Below are 24,144 nucleotides of genomic sequence, written 5' to 3' on the forward strand. Positions count from 1 at the left end.
GAAGCAAGGAATCATGCAGAGACAGAGTTCAATTTGGTTCAATGAGGAGACACATATTTCGAGCTGTATTTTAGTTACAGATCCAAATTATGTTTTATAAGTCCAGCCCGCGTGCTACCCCTATTTATTCGGGAGGTCCCTGTTTACATCACTGAAATCTGCGTTCCTTCCTCTTGTCCTCGGTTTCCCGTCAATCCTCAGATCCCAGCCCGGGTAGAGAAAGAGCAGCTCCTCAATGGGAGATATGGTTGCCATGGTCTTCAGATTTTACTCACCCGGCTGGAATCGTTAGACGTGTTGGATCTCGTCTCTGGCAGACATATCCGTCTCGTTTTTATTTGTTGACGAATATGTCAATACAACTCGTCATCGTCTTAGTCCACGTCAATTATTTTTTATTTAGTTATTGTCTCGTTTTAGTCCGAAAAAAAAAGGTCGTTGACGATAACTATGACGGAAATTTTTCGTCAACAAAAATTAACACGCGCTGATTATTTTGCGAAACGAGTTTTGACCCGGCAGTAATTCAAGGCAGGCGCATACTATATACCGGGCTGCAATTCAAGGAAATACGCTATATATCTTGCCGATTGTATTGTACCATATGTCCCGGCAAGAAATCTGCGTTCAAAGGACTCCGGCTTATTAGTGATTCCCAAAGCCCAAAAAAAGTCTGCGGGCTATAGAGCGTTTTCATTTCGGGCTCCAGTACTCTGGAATGCCCTCCCGGTAACAGTTCGAGATGCCACCTCAGTAGAAGCATTTAAGTCTCACCTTAAAACTCATTTGTATACTCTAGCCTTTAAATAGACCTCCTTTTTAGACCAGTTGATCTGCCATTTCTTTTCTTTTTCTTCTATGTCCCACTCTCCCTTGTGGAGGGGGTCCGGTCCGATCCGGTGGCCATGTACTGCTCGCCTGTGTATCGGCTGGGGACATCTCTGCGCTGCTGATCCGCCTCCGCTTGGGATGGTTTCCTGCTGGCTCCGCTGTGAACGGGACTCTCGCTGATGTGTTGGATCCGCTTTGGGCTGGACTCTCGCGACTGTGTTGGATCCATTATGGATTGAACTTTCACAGTATCATGTTAGACCCGCTCGACATCCATTGCTTTCCTCCTCTCCAAGGTTCTCATAGTCATCATTGTCACCGACGTCCCACTGGGTGTGAGTTTTCCTTGCCCTTATGTGGGCCTACCGAGGATGTCGTGGTGGTTTGTGCAGCCCTTTGAGACACTAGTGATTTAGGGCTATATAAGTAAACATTGATTGATTGATATTATTTAAGATTTTCAGTTTTTTAATCACACATATACAGCAGAAATGTTGGTCATTCTCCACATTTTAAACTTGTTTTTGCTTCTCATTAGGAGATTTTGCATGTGGGCCACGTTGCAGTACTTTTCAGCCAACACCAAAGTTCTGCTGATTTATCGATAAATGGCAGTTACTGCACGTGTTTCCGAGAACGATTCGTGTACACGAGGGCCACAGTCAGACAGGACGTCTTTTTTTTTTGAACGTGCTTCAGGAGTTTGGCAACAGCCGACCTTTGGCTGGGAACGCTGACGGTCAAAGGGTGTCCTTCACTGCTCTTGTCTGTTTGCTCTCAAAATGTAGCTCGCCTTGCTGCGTCGGTCTGGCCCGGAGTCAACCAGACGAGGATCAATGGAACGGATCTGAGGTTTCATGAGATGCGCTTAATAAGAGTATCAGTAATGTGACGACTTCTTTGTATGGGAGAGATGGAGCAGCTTGAGGTGGATCATTTAAGGATACATGTCTGTGAACTTTGTACGACAAAACCCAAAACCAGTGAAGTTGGGACATTGTGTAAATGGTAAATAAAAACAGAATGCAATCAATTGCAAATCCTTTCCAACTTATATTCAATTGAATAGACCGCAAAGACAAGATATTTAACGTTCGAACTGGAAAACTTTTATTTTTTACAAATATTTGCTCATATGGAATTGGATGCCTGCATCATCTTTCAAAAAAGCTGGCACAAGTGGCAAAAAAAATATTGAGAATTTTGAGAAATGCTCATCAAACGCTTATTTGGAACTTCCCACAGGTGAACAGGCTAATTGGGAACAGGTGGGTGCAATGATTGGGTACAAAAGTAACTTCCAGGAAATGCTCAATCATTCACAAACAAGGATGGGGCGAGGGTCACCACTTTGTGAACAAATGCAGTTTAAGAACAACATTTCTCAACCAACTATTGCAGGTAATTTAGGGATTTCATCATCTACGGTCCGTAATATCATCAAAAGGTTCAGAGAATCTGGAAACCAACATTGGATGCCCGTGACCTTCGATCTCTCAGGCGGTACTGCATCAAAAACCGACATCTGTGTGTAAAGGATATCACCACGAGGGCTCAGGAACACTTCAGAAAACCTCACTATGGGGTTTATGATGGGGCGGCATAGCTCGGTTGGTAGAGTGGCCGTGCCAGCAACTTAAAGGGTTGCAGGTTCGATTGCCGCTTCCGCCATCCTAGTCAATGCCGTTGTGTCCTTGGGCAAGACACTTTACCCACCTGCTCCCAGTGCCACCCACACTGGTTTAAATGTAACTTAGATATTGGGTTTCACTATGTAAAAGCGCTTTGAGTCACTAGAGAAAAGCGCTATATAAATATAATTCACTTCACTTCACTTCACTAACTACAGTTGGTCGCTACATCTGTAAGTGCAAATTAAAACTCTACTATGCAAAGCAGAAACCACAAAACGCCGCCCGAGTTCATCTAAAGTGGACTGATGCAAAGTGTAAAGGTGTTCTGTGGTCTGACGAGTCCACATTTCAAATTGTTTTTGGAAATTGTGGACGTTATGTCCTCCGGAACAAAGAGGAAAAGAACCATCCGGATTGTTCTCGGCGAAAAGTTCAAAAGCCAGTATCTGTGATGGTATGGGGGTGTCTTAGTGCCCAGTGCATGGGTAACTTACACATTTGTGAAGGCACCATTAATGCTGAAAGGTACATACAGGTTTTGGAGCAACATATGTTGCCATCCAAGCAACGTTATCATGGTCGCCCCTGCTTATTTCAGCAAGACATTGCTAAGCCACGTGTTACAACAGAGTGCGGGTACTAGACTGACCTACCTGTAATCCAGACCTGTCTCCAATTGAAAATATATGGCGCTATATGAAGCTTAAAATTCCACAACTGAGACCGTTGAACAACTTAAGCTGTACATCAAGGAAGAATGGACCAGCCTATCTTGCCGATTGTATTGTACCGTATGTCCCGGCAAGAAATCTGCGTTCAAAAGACTCCGGCTTATTAGTGATTCCTAGAGCTCAAAAAAAGTCTGCGGGCTATAGAGCGTTTTCCGTTCGGGCTCCAGTACTCTGGAATGCCCTCCCGGTAACAGTTCGAGATGCTACCTCAGTAGAAGCATTTAAGTCTCACCTTGAAACTCATCTGTATACTCTAGCCTTTAAATAGACCTCCTTTTTAGACCAGTTGATCTGCCGCTTCTTTTCTTTCTCCTATGTCCCCCCCTCCCTTGTGGAGGGGGTCCGGTCCGATGACCATGGATGAAGTACTGGCTGTCCAGAGTCGAGACCCAGGATGGACCGCTCGTCGGGACCCAGGATGGACCGCTCGCCTGTATCGGTTGGGGACATCTCTACGCTGCTGATCCGCTTGAGATGGTTTCCTGTGGACGGGACTCTCGCTGCTGTCATGGAGCCACTATGGATTGAACTTTCACAGTATCATGTTAGACCCGCTCGACATCCATTGCTTTCGGTCCCCTAGAGGGGGGGGGTTGCCCACATCTGAGGTCCTCTCCAAGGTTTCTCATAGTCAGCATTGTCACTGGCGTCCCACTGGATGTGAATTCTCCCTGCCCACTGGGTGTGAGTTTTCCTTGCCCTTTTGTGGGTTCTTCCGAGGATGTTGTAGTCGTAATGATTTGTGCAGTCCTTTGAGACATTTGTGATTTGGGGCTATATAAATAAACATTGATTGATTGATTGATTGAAAGAATTCCACCTAAAAAGTTTCAAAAATGTGTCTCCTCAGTTCTCAAAGGTTTACTGAGTGTTGTTAAAAGGAAAGGCCATGTAACACAGTGGTAAAAATGCCCTCGCGCCTACTTTTGTTTGCAATGTTTTGCCGCCATTAAATTCGAAGTTAATGATTATTTGCAAGAAAGAAAAAAAAAGTTTCTCAGTTCGAACATTAAATATCTTGTCTTTGCAGTCCATTCAATTGAATTTAAGTTGAAAAGGATTTGCAAATCATTGTATTCTGTTTTTATTTACCAATTACTAGGGGTGTAACGGTACATGAAAATTTCGGTTCGGTACGTACCTCGGTTTAGAGGTCACGGTTCGCTTCATTTTCGGTACGGTAAGAAAACAACAAAATATAAATTTTTTGGGTTATTTATTTACCAAATTTGCAAACAATGGCTTTATCCTTTTAACATTGGGAACATTATAATAATTCTACCCACGTTAATCCACATTAAACTGACTCAAGTTGTTGCTTTGATTAAATAAAATGACAAAACCTTTCTTCTACGTATAAAAACTGCAACATTAAACAGTTTCAAGTCAACTCATCATGCTTAATTTATTACAGCATTTGGGAAGTCTGTAGTTGACTTATTATACACACACACTCACACACACACACACATGCACATCCACGCACGCACACACACAGCAAAATGAGCTAACGTAACGCTAAAAGCTTCATAGCCTTTGCCTCAACTATGAGCGAGCTGAGCTGCAGTTTAAGTTTCTAGAAGGTCAACGGGCTCATAGCGATGTTAGCACTGACTCCATGCTTTCTGAATACGCACTGCTGATTGGCTTTGTATGTAACCAATCAGATGGTTGTGTGGGCGGGACAACGCTGGGTGCTCACTGCTCAGACAGACGGAGGCAGAAAGCAGAGCAGCTTGTTAAGACTTTAGCTTACAAACTCGTTCGATACACCCTCGTACCCAACCGAAACGGTTCAATACCAATACACGTACCGTTACACCCCTACCAATTACACAACGTGCCAACTTCACTGGTTTTGTTTTTTGTAGTTTTTTTGTGCGGCAGGGTTCCTGCCACCCTCCTCAAAGTTGCTAAATGCCAATGAGAGCGATACAGACACCCCCCCCGGGTCATGATAGAGGTGCATTCAACTAGTTGTATGTCGACGTATCATCCCAAAAGTTCTGCAAATATTTTATGAAGGTTATAAAGTTACGTAGTGCTGCTTTAACTCTCATCTCCACTCGCCCTTTCATCTGATAACGGCTGATGATATCCTTGCAGGCTAGAGTCGAGTTTCCAAATTGTTGGCTCGACTCATGATAGTCCTCGTCGCTATTTGTCCGACTCAGCGCTTACCAGAATAGAAGTAGATCTTGCCGAGCCCTGATGAGAATTTGTCATGCGCCGAGAGAAAGAAAAAAAAAAAGTATCGACGTGCAAAATGAAGACACGGTACAAGCTCTACGGCGCCCGTCAATTACGTAAGCCTGCTGCACCGATAGAGAGATGACTCGGCATGCACGCTCTTACTTTTGGTTACATTGTTACAGCTGGTGTGTGTGTGTGTGTGTGTGTGTGTGCAACCAAAGATACGTTTGCCTTGCAAGGATCACTCAAGGCTGAACGGAGAAGGTTTAAGCTGATGACTAAAGCAGCGGAGCCATACAGGAAGTTGCAAAACCTAAGCAGGCAGAGAACAAATTGCCCCCTTTTCAATTGCATTCTTCTCTCTTTCGCAATTCTTTGACGTGTGAACGTTGCATTTGTCAGAGTTTTCATGCTATGTCAGCTTTTATGCTCATCAATACCCAGGAAATTAAAGAGGACTCATTTGCCTAGATTGCTGACGGTGCATAAAAATCCTGCTGATGTCCTAAGTGGCCGTCATGACTGATAGGGAAAGAGCAGCGTCACATTTCCAACAGCACTCAAAAATCATTTTGCCAGCATGATCAGATGTTCTGTGGCAAATATGATTTACTGTAAAACATCAATAGTAGATGTTTGTTGTACCGAGGGATCTGTCTCAATTCCCATGATTGACTTGGGACAGGGGGGGGGGACCGGAAACGGAGGGTCAGAGTTCCCACGCGGACAGAAATAATGCAACTGGTAGCATGGGATGGGAGAGTTTCCCCTCTTTGATGGTTCGGAACTTTTCTTTGCTTACAGCCGAGTCCTGCGCACCAGATGGAGTCTTTTGCGTCAAGATGCAGTCCATAAAACATAATTTCCACAACATCAACAGTATGCGCACATTTATTTCCTCATTTACACCAAACCTAAAACCAGTGAAGTCGGCACGTTGTGTAATTGGTAAATAAGAAATAAATACAATGAATCGCAAATCCTTTTCAACTTATATTCAATTGAATAGACTGCAAAGAAAAGTGTGAATGTCTCTTGCCGTCGTCGTGCGGGTTCCACTGACCACCAAGGAAGGACATCTCTTTTGCAGGTTTGACTCTTGTTTATTTTGCAATAAATCAATTAATCAATCAATCAATGTTCATTTATATAGCCATAAATCAGTAGTCTGTCAAAGGGCTGCACAAACCACAACACAAACCACTATGACATCCTTGGTAGGCCCACATAAGGGCAAGGAAAACTCACACCCAGTGGGACGTCGGTGACAATGATGACTATGAGAACCTTGGAGAGGAGGAAAGCAATGGATGTCGAGCGGGTCTAACATGATACTGTGAAAGTTCAATCCACAATGGATCCAACACAGCCGCGAGAGTCCAGTCCAAAGCGGATCCAACACAGCAGCGAGAGTCCCGTTCACAGCGGAGCCAGCAGGAAACCATCCCAAGCGGAGGCGGATCAGCAGCGCAGAGATGTCCCCAGCCGATACACAGGCAAGTAGTACATGGCCACCGGATCGGACCGGACCCCCTCCACGAGGGAGAGTGGGACATAGAAGAAAAAGAAAAGAAACGGCAGATCAACTGGTCTAAAAAGGGAGTCTATTTAAAGGCTAGAGTATACAAATGAGTTTTAAGGTGAGACTTAAATGCTTCTACTGAGGTGGCATCTCGAACTGTTACCGGGAGGGCATTCCAGAGTACTGGAGCCCGAAATGAAAACGCTCTATAGCCCGCAGACTTTTTTTGGGCTTTGGGAATCACTAATAAGCCGGAGTCCTTTGAACGCAGATTTCTTGCCGGGACATATGGTACAATACAATCGGCAAGATAGGCTGGAGCTAGACCGTGTAGTATTTTATACGTAAGTAGTAAAACCTTAAAGTCACATCTTAAGTGCACAGGAAGCCAGTGCAGGTGAGCCAGTACAGGCGTAATGTGATCAAACTTTCTTGTTCTTGTCAAAAGTCTAGCAGCCGCATTTTGTACCAACTGTAATCTTTTAATGCTAGACATGGGGAGACCCGAAAATAATACGTTACAGTAATCGAGACGAGACGTAACAAACGCATGTGGACAAAATGGAGCGAATTTTAGCGATATTACGGAGATGAAAGAAGGCCGTTTTAGTAACGCTTTTAATGTGTGGCTCAAAGGAGAGAGTTGGGTCGAAGATAATACCCAGATTTTTTACCGAGTCACCTTGTTTAATTTGGTTGTCAAATGTTACAGTTCTATTAGTAAATAGAGGTCGGTGTCTCGCAGGACCGATAATCAGCATTTCCGTTTTTTTGGCGTTAAGTTGCAAAAAATTAGCGGACATCCATTGTTTAATTTCATTAAGACACGCCTCCAGCTGACTACAATCCGGCGTGTTGGTCAGCTTTAGGGGCATGTAGAGTTGGGTGTCATCAGCATAACAGTGAAAGCTAACACCGTATTTGCGTATGATGTCACCTAGCGGCAGCATGTAGATGCTGAAGAGTGCAGGGCCAAGGACCGAACCCTGGGGAACTCCACACGTTACCTTAACATAGTCCGAGGTCACATTGTTATGGGAGACGCACTGCATCCTATCAGTAAGATAAGAGTTATTTCCTCATTTACACCAAACCTAAAACCAGTGAAGTTGGCACGTTGTGTAATTGGTAAATAAAAACAGAATACAATGATTTGCAAATCCTTTTCAACTTATATTCAATTGAATAGACTGCAAAGACAAGTGTGACTGTCTCTTGCCGTCGTCGTGCGGGTTCCACTGACCACCAAGGAAGGACATCTCTTTTGCAGGTTTGACTCTTGTTTATTTTGCAATAAAGAAAGTATTTTGCGCCGTCGCCGCTCCCGCTGCTCGCTCCTTTGTTTCCTTCAGTCGGCCGCGTCGTCGTCTCTTGTGCGCTGCAGGCACTGCGTGTTCTCCACCTCCTTCTGCGTCGTTCTCTCCTCCTTCTCCCCTTTTATACATAGTTAGGAGATACATTAATTGTGTCCCGGTGTGCGATCCACGCACTTGAACTTGATTGTAGCGTCGGTCCCGGCACGCCCCGCCTCGCTGCTCGCTCGTATCCTCCGCCTCCCTGCCGCCATCTCGGGGGCCGGGCCCCACATGCCCTGCCGCTCCGTCGGACCGTCGGTTCCGCCTCTCCACAACAAGATATTTAATGTTTCGAACTGAGAAACGTATTCTTTTTTGCAAATAATCCATAACTTACAATTTAATGGCTGCAACACATTGCAAACAAATTGGCACATGGGCATTTTTACCACTGTGTTACATGGCCTTTTCTTTTAACAACACTCAGTAAATGTTTGGGAACTGAGGAGACCTTTTCCGGTGGAATTATTTCCCATTCTTGCTTGATGTACAGCTTAAGTCAGGGGTGTCCAAAGTGCGGCCCGGGGGCCATTTGCGGCCCGCAGCTAATCGTTTACCGGCCCGCCACACATTCTGCAAAAATTGCAAAATTGATAGTATTACAAAAATAAAAATAAAAACATTTTAAAAAAGTGGAATGAGGTGAAATCTAATGAGAAAAAGTGGCAATGTTGACACAAAGCTGCCATGCAGGCAGTTTTTTTCCCTTTGTCTTTATTCCTTTTTTTTTTCCATTGCTCAAAAAAAAAAAAAGTACAAAAAAAATCTATGTTATAATGAATTATTACTTAAAAATTCCATCTATCCATCCATTTTCTACCGCTTATTCCCTTTTGGGGTCGCGGGGTACTTAAAAATGATCACTTTAAAATGTTTTATGCGGAAAAATTATTGCATATGTTGTGTGGTTGCCGTACAAAAACAACAAAGTTTTGACAAAAGAGCATAAAACAAATAATAGTTCAAACTTAAAATCGGAAGTTGATCTTGAAATTTAAGTGTTAAAAGTAAAAATTAAAAAAAAACGGATAAAAATGCATCATTTTAGGAGTGGGGAACCTTTCAGATCTCAAATATATTTAGTAGGATTTTATTTAACTTTTCACTGTGATTACTCGAAAATATTTAATAATTAAAATCAATGGTGTCCTGCATTATTGATCTTTGAGGGCTTTAATTGCTAAATAAAGGAACTCTCCTGACGGAAGTTCTATCTATCTATCCATCCATCCATCCATCCATCCATCCATCCATCTATCCATCTAAATACTGCATATTTCAGTTTTACTATAAAAAACAAAGTTGTCTTTGACAGAAAAGGCATAAAACCTTGTTTTACTTTATATCAACCTCAAGTTGATATAGAGATTTACTGTAAGCATTAAATAAAAAATAATAATAATAATTTGACTTATTTTTAACATTTTAGTGACTGTGACGCTCTATGATCCCCAGGAGCCCTAAGGATTAAAAAAAAAAAAATCCATATATTTTGTTATGGTTCTAAAATGAAAAATATCAAATTGGCCCTTTCCGTGGAAAAAGTTTGGACACCCCTGGCTTAAGTTGTTCAACAGTCCGGTGTCTCTGTTGTGGTATTTTAGGCTTCATATTGCGCCACACATTTTCAATGGGAGACAGGTCTGAACTACAGGCAGGCCAGTCTAGTACCCCCACCCTTTTACTATGAAGCCACGCTGTTGTAACACGTGGCTCGGCATTGTCTTGCTGAAATAAGCAGGGGCGTCCATCATAACATTGCTTGGATGGCAACATATGTTGCTCCAAAACCTGTGTGTACCTTTCAGCATTAATAGTGCCTTCACAGATGTGTAAGTTACCCATGCCTTGGGCACTAATACACCCCCCCCCATACAATCACAGATGTCTTTGATGTTATCTGATTCTTTGGCATACCACTAGATAGTGGTACACATACCACAGTTTGAGAAGAAACACTGTTATAAAGGAAGGTTTTCATTGCTAACTCAAAATATATCGGATATACCAATTTTACAGTCATGTGCCATCATGGCCTTGTTTGTGGTCACATTTGACATTTGTGTCCCATACCTCAACATTGGTAATCACTTAAAATAAAACCCTATATGTGTTTGAGTCACTGACTTTATTAGCGTCCACTGCATCTGCAACTAGCACTTTTGGGTGAAGACATTTTTTTTTTTACGGTACGGCATTAATGGCCGCGTGTGCATCTTGGTATTTGCCGTAATGGACACAGGTTGGCCTCACAAGCTACAAGGACGGGCGTGAAATGACGCACACTTGGTCCCGTTAGCCCGATGACTGACACATTTCTTAAGTAGGTCATCTATGCAAATGCCAGCCCTGTCAGTTCACATCAACAGATCCCAAGCAAGGTCAGCACCCAGGGACCTAAAATCAGAAGGGCCTCGGTCTGCGTGCATAAATAAAAGTATACATATATGGTACTGGCGCACCTGCACTGGCTTCCTGTGCACTTAAGATGTGACTTTAAGGTTTTACTACTTACGTATAAAATACTACACGGTCTAGCTCCAGCCTGTCTTGCCGATTGTATTGTACCATATGTCCCGGCAAGAAATCTGCGTTCAAAAGACTCCAGCTTATTAGTGATTCCTAGAGCCCAAAAAAAGTCTGCGGGCTATTGAGCGTTTTCCGTTCGGGCTCCAGTACTCTGGAATGCCCTCCCGGTAACAGTTCGAGATGCTACCTCAGTAGAAGCATTTAAGTCTCACCTTAAAACTCATCTGTATACTCTAGCCTTTAAATAGACTCCCTTTTTAGACCAGTTGATCTGCCGCTTCTTTTCTTTCGCCTATGTCCCCCCCTACCTTGTGGAGGGGGTCCGGTCCGATGACCATGGATGAAGTACTGGCTGTCCAGAGTCGAGACCCAGGATGGACCGCTCGCCTCTATCGATTGGGGACATCTCTATGCTGCTGATCCGCCTCCACTTGAGATGGTTTCCTGTGGACGGGACTCTCGCTGCTGTCTTGGATCCGCTTTGAACTGAACTCTCGCGGCTGTGTCGGAGCCACTATGGATTCAACTTTCACAGTATCATGTTAGACCCGCTCGACATCCATTGCTTTCGGTCCCCTATTGCCCACATTTGAGGTCCTCTCCAAGGTTTCTCATAGTCAGCATTGTCACTGGCGTCCCACTGGATGTGAATTCTCCCTGCCCACTGGGTGTGAGTTTTCCTTGCCCTTTTGTGGGTTCTTCCGAGGATGTTGTAGTCGTAATGATTTGTGCAGTCCTTTGAGACATTTGTGATTTGGGGCTATATAAATAAACATTGATTGATTGATTGATTGATTGATTGAATATCACCGCCCTCCCTGGAGCATTTTTTTTTTTTAAAAAAGGATCGAAAATGTAAAAAGATGGTGGGAAAAATACTTTGTTTTTGTTTTTGTATGTTTTTTTGTTTGAGGACAAACATGACACAAACCTTCCCAATTGTTACAAAGCGCACTGTTTAATAAGTTTCTGTGTATGCTTCGCTGAGGAGAGTATTTGGTGAACACTGTTTTGTCCTACTAATTTCGCCGGTTCTTGAACTCACCATGGTGTGGACTGTGACGCAACAGTTTGTTTACATGTTAAATCTTACACTCCTTTTTTGTCTCATTTGCCTGATTAGCACTCCGACAAGTCAATAACATCAACAAAGCTCACCTTTGTGCATTCCCGCACAGCATAAAACTTTTGGTGGACAAGAATTAGACTTAGACCTTGTTTGAGGTATGCACATTCATCGAACCCTTCTTTAGTGAAAAATATATATATATATATATTTTTTTTCAAATTCAATACAAAGTTATATGTTTTTTTTTTACTAGTGCACAACATGAACATCACCTTGTTCAAAGAACAAAACCAACACAGTGCGTGAACTCACAACAAATTACACACTTGCAAATCAGATGGGAAATTTGAGGAAACATTGTTTGGGGTGTATCCATAATACTTAAACTTAGACTTCCTTTTTATTGTCATTCAAATGTTAACTTTACAGTACAGATACGTCAATAGGGAGATGTTTTTATTTACACGATTGATTGATTGATTGAATGAAACTTTTATTAGTAGATTGCACGGTACAGTTGACCACTAAATGGTAACACCCAAATAAGTTTTTCAACTTGTTTAATTAAGTCGGGGTCCACGTTAATCAATTTATGAGTCAGGTGTGTCTTGACTTCTGCGGCAGGGGCTCTGCCGAACCCCGAGGGTTCGATCGAACCCAGGTTAAGAACCACTGACTTAGACCTAGACTTAGACTTCCTTTTTATTGTCATTCAAATTTGAACTTTACAGTACAGAAAAGAACGAAATTTCATTGCTACCATGAGCTATACATCCATTTTCTACCGCTTGTCCCTTATGGGGTCACGGGGGGTCGCTGGAGCCTATCTCAGCTGCATTCATACGGAAGGCGGCGTACATCTTGGACAAGTCGCCACTTCATCGCAGGGCCAACACAGATAGACAGACAACAATCACAACCACATTCACACACTAGGGCCAATTTAGTGTTGCCAATCAACTTATCCGCAGGTGCATGTTTTTGGAGGTGGGAGGAAGCCGGAGTACCCGGAGGGAACCCACGCAGTCACGGGGAGAACATGCAAACTCCACACAGAAAGATACCGAGCGCAGGCTCAAACCCCAGGACTACTCAGGACCTTCGTATTGTGAGGCACATGCACTATAACCCCTGTGCCACCGTGAGCTAATGCAACAAAATGTTGTTCTTATCTGTACTGTGGCAGAAGGGTTAGTGCGTCTGCCTCACAATACGAAGGTCCTGCAGTCCTGGGTTCAAATCCAGGCTCGGGATCTTTCTGTGTGGAGTTTGCATGTTCTCCCCGTGAATGCGTGGGTTCCCTCCGGGTACTCCGGCTTCCTCCCACTTCCAAAGACATGCACCTGGGGATAGGTTGATTGGCAACACTAAATTGGCCCTAGTGTGTGAATGTGAGTGTGAATGTTGTCTGTCTATCTGTGTTGGCCCTGCGATGAGTTGGCGACTTGTCCAGGGTGTACACCGCCTTCCGCCCGATTGTAGCTGAGATAGGCGCCAGCGCCCCCTGTGATCCCAAAAAAGAGAATAAGCGGTAGAAAATGGATGGATGGATGGAATGGATCTGTAGTGTAAAGTTCAATTTTGAATGACAATAAAAAGGAAGTCTAAGTCTTGTCCACCAAAAGTTTTATGCTGTGCGTGAATGCACAAAGGTGCACTTTGTTGATGTTATTGACTTGTCGGAGTAGTAATCAGGCATATTTGGTCAGTGCATGACTTTTGATTGATACTTTTATTAGTAGATTGCACAGCACAGTACATATTCCGTACAATTAACCACTAAATGCTAACACCCGAATAAGTTTTTCAACTTGTTTAAGTCGGGGTCCACGTTAATCAATTCAAGCTAATCAATGCTAACATGCATTTAGGCTAGTCGTATGTACAAATTGCATTACTATGCCTCATTTGTAGGTATATTTGAGCTCATTTAATAACCTTTAATTTTATCTTCTTTGTATATAATTTAGTTTGGCATGTCTCATGACACATTTTGTCACGCCCATGGGGTTTATGTTTTGTTTCGGTCATGTTCGGTTTGGTTTTTTGGACATTCTGTTCTTGTTCCTGCACTTCCTTGTTTTTCTTATTTCCATAGCAACTCATTAGTTTCCACCTTGTCTTCATGTCACGCCCCTGTCTTCATGGCTCACACCTGTTAGTAATCATCATAGCTATTATTTAAGCCACAGTTACCAGGTAGTCTGCCTGGCAACATTTCATATTCCTCATCTGCCTTCATGCCATGCTATGCTTTTTATTATGCTGTCCATGCCACGTAAGTTTTTGGTTTGTTTTATGCCACACATAATGTCTTTTGTCCTTTCGTTCATAGTCATGCCTTTGTGCTAGTGTTTTTTGTTTTCAGTAATCAAGTTTGTTCTCCGCCCTCGTGCGGGCCTCTTGTTTTGCTTCCTTTGTTTGCCTTGTAGTTTACTAGAGTATTAAATAAGAATGTACTCACATTCACGTCTGGCTCGGGACAATTTTTCTTTGCATCGGAGAAACAATCCAAGTCATAGTCCAAGTCGTGACACATTTCAGATAGTTTTTTGTGTGCCTTGCTTTTCCAGACCACAGCAAACATTACCCAGCTTGCCAAAGAGTGTATTAAAAGAAGACAGCCTTAACTAGGACACACACATCTATACCTTTGGCCATTAAAAGCCAGTAATTTCCAGGAGTTATCTCACCTTCTGAGTAGCCTCTGATTTACTGATGGTTTCTGATTTTGTAAAAATGTGTGGAATAAATATTACATTTCAACATTTCTGTCAACTAAGATTTGCTTCAGCCTGCGACATAGTCATTTTGACTTATATACGGCTTTTCATTTTTTGCGGCTCCAGACAGTTTTTTTGTATTTTTGGTCCAATGTGGCTCTTTCAGCGTTTTGTGTTACCGACACCTGCCTCACACAGTAGTTTTTACACAATGCGATGCACAGATTTGTATAATTTATAAACATTTATAGTTGAAGGATATTTATGTACCACTTTTCCAGAATCCATCCATCCATCCATCCATCTTCTTCCGCTTATCCGAGGTCGGGTCGCGGGGGCAGCAGCCTAAGCAGGGAAGCCCAGACTTCACTCTCCCCAGCCACTTCGTCTAGCTCTTCCCGGGGGATCCCGAGGCGTTCCCAGGCCAGCTGGGAGACATAGTCTTCCCAACGTGTCCTGGGTCTTCCACGGTTGGATATGCCCTAAACACCTCCCTAGGGAGGCGTTCGGGTGGCATCCTGACCAGATGCCCGAACCACCTCATCTGGCTCCTCTCGATGTGGAGGAGCAGCGGCTTTACTTTGAGTTCCTCTCGGATGGCAGAGCTTCTCACCCTATCTCTAAGGGAGAGACCTGGAAACTCATTTCGGCCGCTTGTACCCGTGATCTTATCCTTTCGGTCATGACCCAAAGCTCATGACCATAGGTGAGGATGGGAACGTAGATCGACCGGTAAATTGAGAGCTTTGCCTTCCGGCTCAGCTCCTTCTTCACCACAACGGATCGGTACAACGTCCGCATTACTGAAGACGCCGCACCGATCCGCCTGTCGATCTCACGATCCACTCTTCCCTCACTCGTGAACAAGACTCTTAGGTACTTGAACTCCTCCACTTGGGGCAGGGTCTCCTCCCCAACCCGGAGATGGCATTCCACCCTTTTCCGGGCGAGAACCATGGACTCGGACTTGGATGGGCTGATTCTCATTCCGGTCGCTTCACACTCGGCTGCAAACCGATCCAGCGAGAGCTGAAGATCCCGGTCAAATGAAGCCATCAGGACCACATCATCTGCAAAAAGCAGAGACCTAATCCTGCGGTCACCAAACCGGAACCCCTCAATGCCTTGACTGCGCCTAGAAATTCTGTCCATAAAAGTTATGAACAGAATCGGTGACAAAGGACAGCCTTGGCGGAGTCCAACCCTCACTGGAAATGTGTCCGACTTACTGCCGGCAATGCGGACCAAGCTCTGGCACTGATCATACAGGGAGCAGACCGCCACAATAAGACAGTCCGATACCCCATACTCTCTGAGCACTCCCCACAGGACCTCCCGAGGGACACGGTCGAATGCCTTCTCCAAGTCCACAAAGCACATGTAGACTGGTTGGGAAAACTCCCATGCACCAGAATGTGATGTGTAAATGTGTGATTGATTGACATCATTTTTAAAGCTACAGTAAATACCATACACGCGCTAATTAAGATCTCTAATGCAAGTCTCTGAAGTGTAATCATTAATCCGTAATAACTCCTACTATTCTACTGCTCTTTTCATTTTTCTGATCACACCCTGATCGATGCTTCCTCTTGCAGACTGTACAGGGCCGATGACCACGGCCCACCCTCACCCGCACTCGCACCCCCCACCAATGGGCGGCATGGTCGGCCACCCGTCCGTAATCAGCACCTCCAGGCACCTGCCGTCCCCCATGTCGACCTTGGGCTCGCCGATGAACGGCCTGGCCTCGCCGTACTCCGTCATCACCTCGTCCCTGGGATCGCCCGCCGTGTCGTTGCCGTCCACGCCCAGCTTGAATTTTGGACCGCTCGGCAGTCCGCAGGTGAGGGAAAAGTCTGTGTTCGGTTGGATTCATGCTAGGTTTTGAACAATGGAAATGTCAAGGCCCTTGTGCTACAAGGGATCCCGTGTCAAACTCAAGGCCGCCATATAATTTTATGTGCCCCGCCACACTATTTAATGTGGCCCGCCACGTAATTTTTTTTGTGGTCTGACCCACTATTTTATGTAGTTCGCAACATAATTTATTGTGTCCCATCACATTATTTGACGTGGCCTACCAAATTATTCAATGTTGCCCGCTACATTAATTCATGGTGCTCGCTACATTATTTAATGTGGCCCTCCACGCCATTTTATGTAGTTTGCCACATCCTTTTTATGTGGTCTGACTCACTATTTTATGTAGTCTCCAACATCATTTAATGTGTGCCATCACATTATTTGATGTGGCCTACCAAATTATTTAATGTTGCCCGCTACATTAATGCATGGTGCTCGCTACATTATTTATTGTGGCCCTCCACGCCATTTTATGTAGTTTGCCACTTCATTTTATGTGGTCTGACTCACTATTTTATGTAGTCCGCAACATAATTTATTGTGTACCATCACATTATTTGATGTGGCCTACCAAATTATTTAATGTTGCCTGCTACATTAATGCATGGTGCTCGCTACATTATTTAAAGTGGCCCTCCACGCCATTTTATATAGTTTGCCGCTTCATTTCATGTGGTCTGACTCACTATTTTATGTAGTCCCCAACATCATTTAATGTGTGCCATCACATTATTTGACGAGACCTTTCAGATTATTTAATGTTGCCCGCTACATTAATGCATGGTGCTCGCTACATAATTTAATATGGCCCGCCATGCCATTTTATGTAGTTTGCCACATCCTTTTATGTGGTCTGACTCACTATTTTATGTAGTCCGCAACATCATTTAATGTGTGCCATCACATTATTTGATGTGGCCTACAAAATTATTTAATGTTGCCCGCTACATTGATGCATGGTGCTCGCTACATTATTTAAGCTGGCCCTCCACGCCATTTTATATAGTTTGCCACTTCATTTTATGTTGTCTGACTCACTATTTTATGTAGTCCGCAACATAATTTATTGTGTGCCATCACATTATTTGATGTGGCCAATCAGATTATTTAATGTTGTCCGCTACATTAATGCATGGTGCTTGCTACGTAATTTAACATGGCCGGCCATGCCATTTTATGTAGTTTGCCACTTCATTTTATGTCGTCTGGCTCACTATTTTATGTAGTCCCCAACACCATTTAATGTGTACCATCACATTATTTGATGAGGCCTTTCAGATTATTTAATGTTGCCCGCTACATTAATTAATGCATGGTGCTTGCTACATAATTTAAAATGGCCCTCCACGCCATTTTATGTAGTTTGCCACATCCTTTTATGTGGTCTGACTCACTATTTTATGTAGTCCCCAACATCATTTAATGTGTACCCTCACATTATTTGATGTGGCCAATCAGATTATTTAATGTTGCCCGCTACATTAATGCATGGTGCTCGCTACATTATTTAAGGTGGCCCTCCACGCCATTTTATGTAGTTTGTCACTTCATTTTACGTGGTCTGACTCACTATTTTATGTAGTCCCCAACATCATTTAATGTGTATTACACATTATTTGATGTGGCCTATCAGATTATTTAATATTGCCCGCTACATTAATGCATGGTGCTCGCTACATTTATCGTGGCCCTCCACGCCATTTTATGTAGTTTGCCGCTTCATTTTATGTGGTCCGGCTCACTATTTTATGTAGTCCCCAACATCATTTAATGTGTACCATCACATTATTTGAAGTGGCCTACCAAATTATTTAATGTAGAACCTCTACATTATTGCATGATGCCCGCTACATTATTTGAAGTGGTCCGCCACATCATTTTATACGGCCCGCCACATTATTTTGTGCTCCGACTTACTACTTTATGTAATCAGCCACATTATTTTACGTGGTCTGTCACATCATTTTATGACTAGCCACGTCATATTATGTAGTGTGGCACATCATTTTATATGGCTTTCCACGTCATTTTATTTGGCCCGCTATACTATTTATTGTGACCCGCCACATCATTTTATGTAGTTTGCAACATTATTTTATGAGGGCCCGCTACACCATTTAAACCTGGCCCGACATGTCATTTTATGTAGTTTGCCGCATGATTTTATGTGTTCTGACTCATTATTTTATGTAGTCCCCAACTTCATTTGATGTGTGCCATCACATTATTCAAAGTGGCCCGCCAAGTCATTTTATGTGGTCCGCCACATTATTTTATATAGCTCACGACGTCATTTTATGTAGTACGCCACGTTATTTATGTGGGCTGTCACATCATTTTATTACTACCCACCTCATGTTATGTAGTCTGCCACATTACTTTAGGTAGCCTGTCACATCAATTGATCATTTCAGGTGGCCCGCCACAGTATTTTGTGGTCCGACCTAATTTTTTGTGTAGTCACCCACGTTATTTTATGTGGCCCGCTACACTAGTTAAAATGGCCCGCTACGTCATGTTATGTTTTTTTATGTGTTTTTATGTGGTCTTACCTATTATTTTACATAGTCCGCAACATCATTTATTTTTGTGTCATCACAATGTTTGAGGTGGCCTGCCAAATTATATAAATGGCCCGATATGTTAATGCATGTCAATCACATTATTTAATGTGGCCCACCACGTCGTTTTATGTGGTCAGTCACTTTATTTCGTATGTCTCACCACGTCAGTTCATGTAGTCCGCTACATAATTTTATGTGGCCCGCCACATCATATTATGTAGTTTTCCACATAATTTTATGTGATCAGACCCATTATTTTATGTAGTCCGCGACATCGTTTCATTCATGTGTCCCATCACATTATTTGAGGTGCCCTACAAAATGATCTAATGTTGCCCACTACATTAATTTATGGTGCCTGCTACATTATTTAAAGTGGCCTGCCATGCCATTTTAGGTCCGCTGCATTGTTATATATCTCGCCACGTCATTTTATGTGGGCTGTCACATAATTTTATATGACGAGCCACCTCATATAACGTGGTCCGCTACATTATTTTATATGGCTGGCGACGTTAGTTTATGTAGTATGCCACATTATTTCTTGTGGCCTGTCACATCATTTATATGGCTTGCTAAATCATTTTATGCAACCCACCACATTATTTTGTGGTCCGACCTAGTATTTTATGTAGTCCGCCACATATTTTATCCGGCCCGCTACACTATTTAAATTGCCCCGCCACATCATGTTGTTTGCCACATATTTTTATGTGGTCTGACTCATTATTTTATGTAGTTCGCAACATCATTTAATGTGTGCCGTCAAGTTATTCGAGGTATTTAATGTTGCCCACTACATTAATTTATGGTGCCTGCTACATTATTTAAGTGGCCTACCATGCCATTTTAGATCCACTGCATTGTTATATATCTCGCCACGTCAGTTTATGTGGACTGTCACATAATTTTATATGACGAGCCACTATAATGTGGTCCGCCACATTATTTTATATGGCTCGCGACGTTAGTTTATGTAGTATGCCACATTATTTCTTGTGGCCTGTCACACCATTTACATGGCTTGCTAAATCATTTTATGCAACCCACCACATTATTTTGTGGTCCAACCTACTATTTTATGTAGTCCGCCACGTCATTTTATCCGGCCCGCTACACTATTTAAATTGCCCCGCCACATCATGTTACGAAGTTTGCCACATAATTTCATGTGGTCTGACTCATTATTTTATGTAGTTCGCAACATCATTTAATGTGTGCCGTCACATTATTCGAGGTATTTAATGTTGCCCACTACATTAATTCATGGTGCTTGCTACATTATTTAAGGTGACCTGCCATGCCATTTTACATGGCTCGCCACCTCATATTGTGTAGTCTGCCACATTATTTCAAATGGCCTGTCACATCATTTTATATGGCTAGCCACCTCATATTATGTAGTCATCAAAGGTTGGAATTGGGGGTTAAATCGCCAAAAATGAATCCCGGGCGCGCCCACCGCTGCTGCTCACTGCTCCCCTCACCTCCCAGGGGGTGAGCAAGGGTGATGGGTCAAATGCAGAGAATCATTTCGCCACACCTAGTGTGTGTGTAAAAAAAATTAAAATAAAATAATAACCTCAGAATTATTGCTTATTACTAACCCTATGTTCGCCTAGAATCATAATAACTTTGAATTAAGTCTTTGTTACTTTAATAAGCAACTAATTAATGGTGAATATGTTCCCCATGCTAAAGTGTTACCCCGTTGCCTAATTCCGGAGTCAACTACACGTCTCTAAATGGGAGAATGACAGAAACGTGAACAAAATGAACACAAAAAAAGAGCAGCTTGTATGTTTATTTGATTTCATGCTCTGTTTAACTCTCCCAACTCATTCTTTTACGTCTTTTTATGATCCTGTCTAGTAACGTATCCTTCCGTGTGTGAGTCTCATGTAATGAACTAAAAGGTTGTGTGTTGATTGTCCACAAACATATGCTTCAGAGGCTGAATGGAGGCCAGTGCTGCAGGGCCCAGCACACAATATCCTCTACATATGTTCCAATGACAGTATGGATCCATGCCTGCAGGGACAGTGGGGGTTAATACTATGTCGTGATGAGACCCTTTCTGACCATGCATTGGGTCCTTGTGGAATATTTGTTCACTGGTCACGCTCGATGTCGGTTAGCCTCCTCTCTCGCCGAATTAAATTAACCAATTGCTTTGATTGAAATGGATTGATTGAAACTTTTATTAGTAGATTGCACAGTTCAGTACATATTCCGTACAATTGACCACTACATGGTAACACCCGAATACGTTTTTCAACTTGTTTAAAGGCCTACTGAAATGAGATTTTCTTATTTAAACGGGGATAGCAGGTCCATTCTATGTGTCATACTTGATCATTTCGCGATATTGCCATATTTTTGCCTAAAGGATTTAGTAGAGGTGTTCAAGTACCTAGGAGTCTTGTTCACGAGTGAGGGAAGAGTGGATCGTGAGATCGACAGGCGGATCGGTGCGGCGTCTTCAGTAATGCGGACGTTGTGGTGAAGAAGGAGCTGAGCCGGAAGGCAAAGCTCTCAATTTACCGGTCCATCTACGTTCCCACCTTTTGCAGCTGTTAGAGCTTCAACTCTTCTGGGAAGCCTGTCCACAAGTGTGTTTATACACTGAAAAAAATAACTCATAAGATTTACTTACATGTAGACTTACAACCAGTCTACATGTGCTTTGTGGACTCGGAGAAGGCATTCGACCGTGTATGATCAGTGCCAGAGCTTGGTCCGCATTGCCGGCAGTAAGTCGGACACGTTTCCAGTGAGGGTTGGACTCCGCCAAGGCTGTCCTTTGTCACCGATTCTGTTCATAACTATTATGGACAGAATTTCTAGGCGCAGTCAAGGCGTTGAGGGGTTCCGGTTTGGTAACCGCAGGATTAGGTCTCTGCTTTTTGCAGATGATGTAGTCCTGATGGCTTCATCTGACCGGGATCTTCAGCTCTCGCTGGATCGGTTCGCATCCGAGTGTGAAGCGACCGGAATGAGAATCAGCACCTCCAAGTCCGAGTCCATGGTTCTCGCCCGGAAAAGGGTGGAATGCCATCTCCGGGTTGGGGAGGAGACCCTGCCCCAAGTGGAGGAGTTCAAGTACCCAGGAGTCTTGTTCACGAGTGGGGGAAGAGTGGATCGTGAGATCGACAGGCGGATCGGTGCGGCGTCTTCAGTAATGCGGACGTTGTATCGATCCGTTGTGGTGAAGAAGGAGCTGAGCCGGAAGGCAAAGCTCTCAATTTACCGGTCGATCTACGTTCCTATCCTCACCTATGGTCATGAGCTTTGGGTCATGACCGAAAGGATAAGATCACGGGTACAAGCGGCCCAAATGAGTTTCCAGGTCTCTCCCTTAGAGATAGGGTGAGAAGCTCTGCCATCCGGGAGGAACTCAAAGTAAAGCCGCTGCTCCTCCACATCGAGAGGAGCCAGATGAGGTGGTTCGGGCATCTGGTCAGGATGCCACCCGAACGCCTCCCTAGGGAGGTGTTTAGGGCACGTCCAACCGGTAGGAGGCCACGGGGAAGACCCAGGACACGTTGGGAAGACTATGTCTCCCGGCTGGCCTGGGAACGCCTCGGGATCCCCCGGGAAGAGCTAGACGAAGTAGCTGGGGAGAGGGAAGTCTGGGTTTCCATGCTTAGGCTGTTGCCCCCGCGACCCGACCTCGGATAAGCAGAAGATGATGGATGGATGGATGGATGGATTTAGTAGAGAACATCGACGATAAAGTTCGCAACTTTTGGTCGCTAATAAAAAAGCCTTGCCTTTACCAGAAGTAGCAGACGATGTGTGCGTGACGTCACGGGTTATATGTCTCCTCACATCCTCACTTTGTTTATAATCATAGCCAGCAGCAGCAAGAGCGATTCGGACCGAAAAAGCGACGATTTCCCCATGAATTTGAGCGAGGATAAAGGATTTGTGGATGAGGAAAGTTAGAGTGAAGCATTAAAAAAAAAGAAAGAAAAGGAGACGGGTCCAGGCAACGGCAGTGGGAGCGATTCAGATGTTATTAGACACATTTACTAGGATAATTCCGGAAAATCCCTTATCTGCTTATTGTGTTAATAGTGTTTTAGTGAGATTATAAAGTCATACCTGAAAGTCGGAGGGCAGCGGTGACTACCAGTGTCTCTGTGAGAAGCCAGTGGAGGAGCCAAGATCACAGCTGCCTTTTTGACAGCTGCAGGAGGAGGTCGCATATTCAGCTCAAGTCTCCGGTAAGAGCCGACTTAATATCACACTTTTCCCATCCAAAAACTTGCTGGTTGACGTAGAGAAACATGTTCGGTTGACCGCTCTGTGTTAAAGCTTCACAACAAACAAAGAAACACGGGCTGTGTTTCGGTGCTAAAGGCAGCTGCAATACACCGCTTTCCACCAACAGCATTCTTCTTTATAGTCTCCATTATTAATTGAACAAATTGCAAAAGATTCAGCAACACAGATGTCCAAATTACTGTGTATTTATGCGATGAAAAGAGACGACTTTTAGCCCTAAGTGGTGCTGGGAGAACATGTCCGCTCCAACCAATAACGTCACAAGCACGCGTCAACATAAGCGTCATCATTCCGCGACGTTTTCAACAGGATACCTCGCGGCAAATTTAAATGTTAATATTTCATCATTGATATATAAACGGTCAGACTGCGTGGTCGGTAGTAGTGGGTTTCAGTAGGCCTTTAAGTCGGGGTCCACGTTAATCAATTCATGGTAATGCTTCATCATAGTCGTTTCAGTCTGTGCAATTCACACAGAACAAAGAAAAGCGTGTTATTACCTTAACTTCAGTGTGATGTGATGTATGAAATAGACAAGATAAAATACTTGTCGCACGGCAACAATTGCTTTCAACTAGTGTTGTCCCAATACCAATATTTTGGTGCTTACTTCGATACTTTGATAATTTTCTGAATAAAGGACACCACAAAAAATTGCATTAATGGCTTTATTTGAACCAAAAAAATCCTAGGGTATAATAAACTGTGACAGACATGCTGTTTTTGTGTGGGTTCAGTGGACCACCCAGGAAGGACATCGCTTTTAGCAGGTTTGACTCTTTTATTTTTCAATAAAGGCAGATGTCTTTTCGCCGTCGTCGCTCCCACTGCTCGCTC

The 24,144-nt window shown here is 43.5% G+C and overlaps 1 protein-coding gene across 4 annotated transcripts in view; it reads left to right on the forward strand.

Moving 5' to 3' along the window:
* Positions 1–24,144, forward strand: part of rxrgb (retinoid X receptor, gamma b) — a 169,801-nt gene that overhangs the window by 101,616 nt on the left and 44,041 nt on the right. For 2 of the 4 annotated variants that reach the window (XM_061888522.1, XM_061888523.1), the window contains one exon: positions 16,186–16,433. In XM_061888522.1, the coding sequence (XP_061744506.1) occupies positions 16,186–16,433 (248 nt within the window). Of the gene's footprint in view, positions 1–5,447; positions 5,503–14,120; positions 14,143–16,185; positions 16,434–24,144 lie in introns of those variants that run through there. The other 2 variants (XM_061888521.1, XM_061888524.1) reach the window with 2 other exon arrangements.

The sequence above is a fragment of the Nerophis ophidion genome, linkage group LG26, assembly GCF_033978795.1.
Source record: "Nerophis ophidion isolate RoL-2023_Sa linkage group LG26, RoL_Noph_v1.0, whole genome shotgun sequence".
Lineage (NCBI taxonomy): Eukaryota > Metazoa > Chordata > Actinopteri > Syngnathiformes > Syngnathidae > Nerophis > Nerophis ophidion.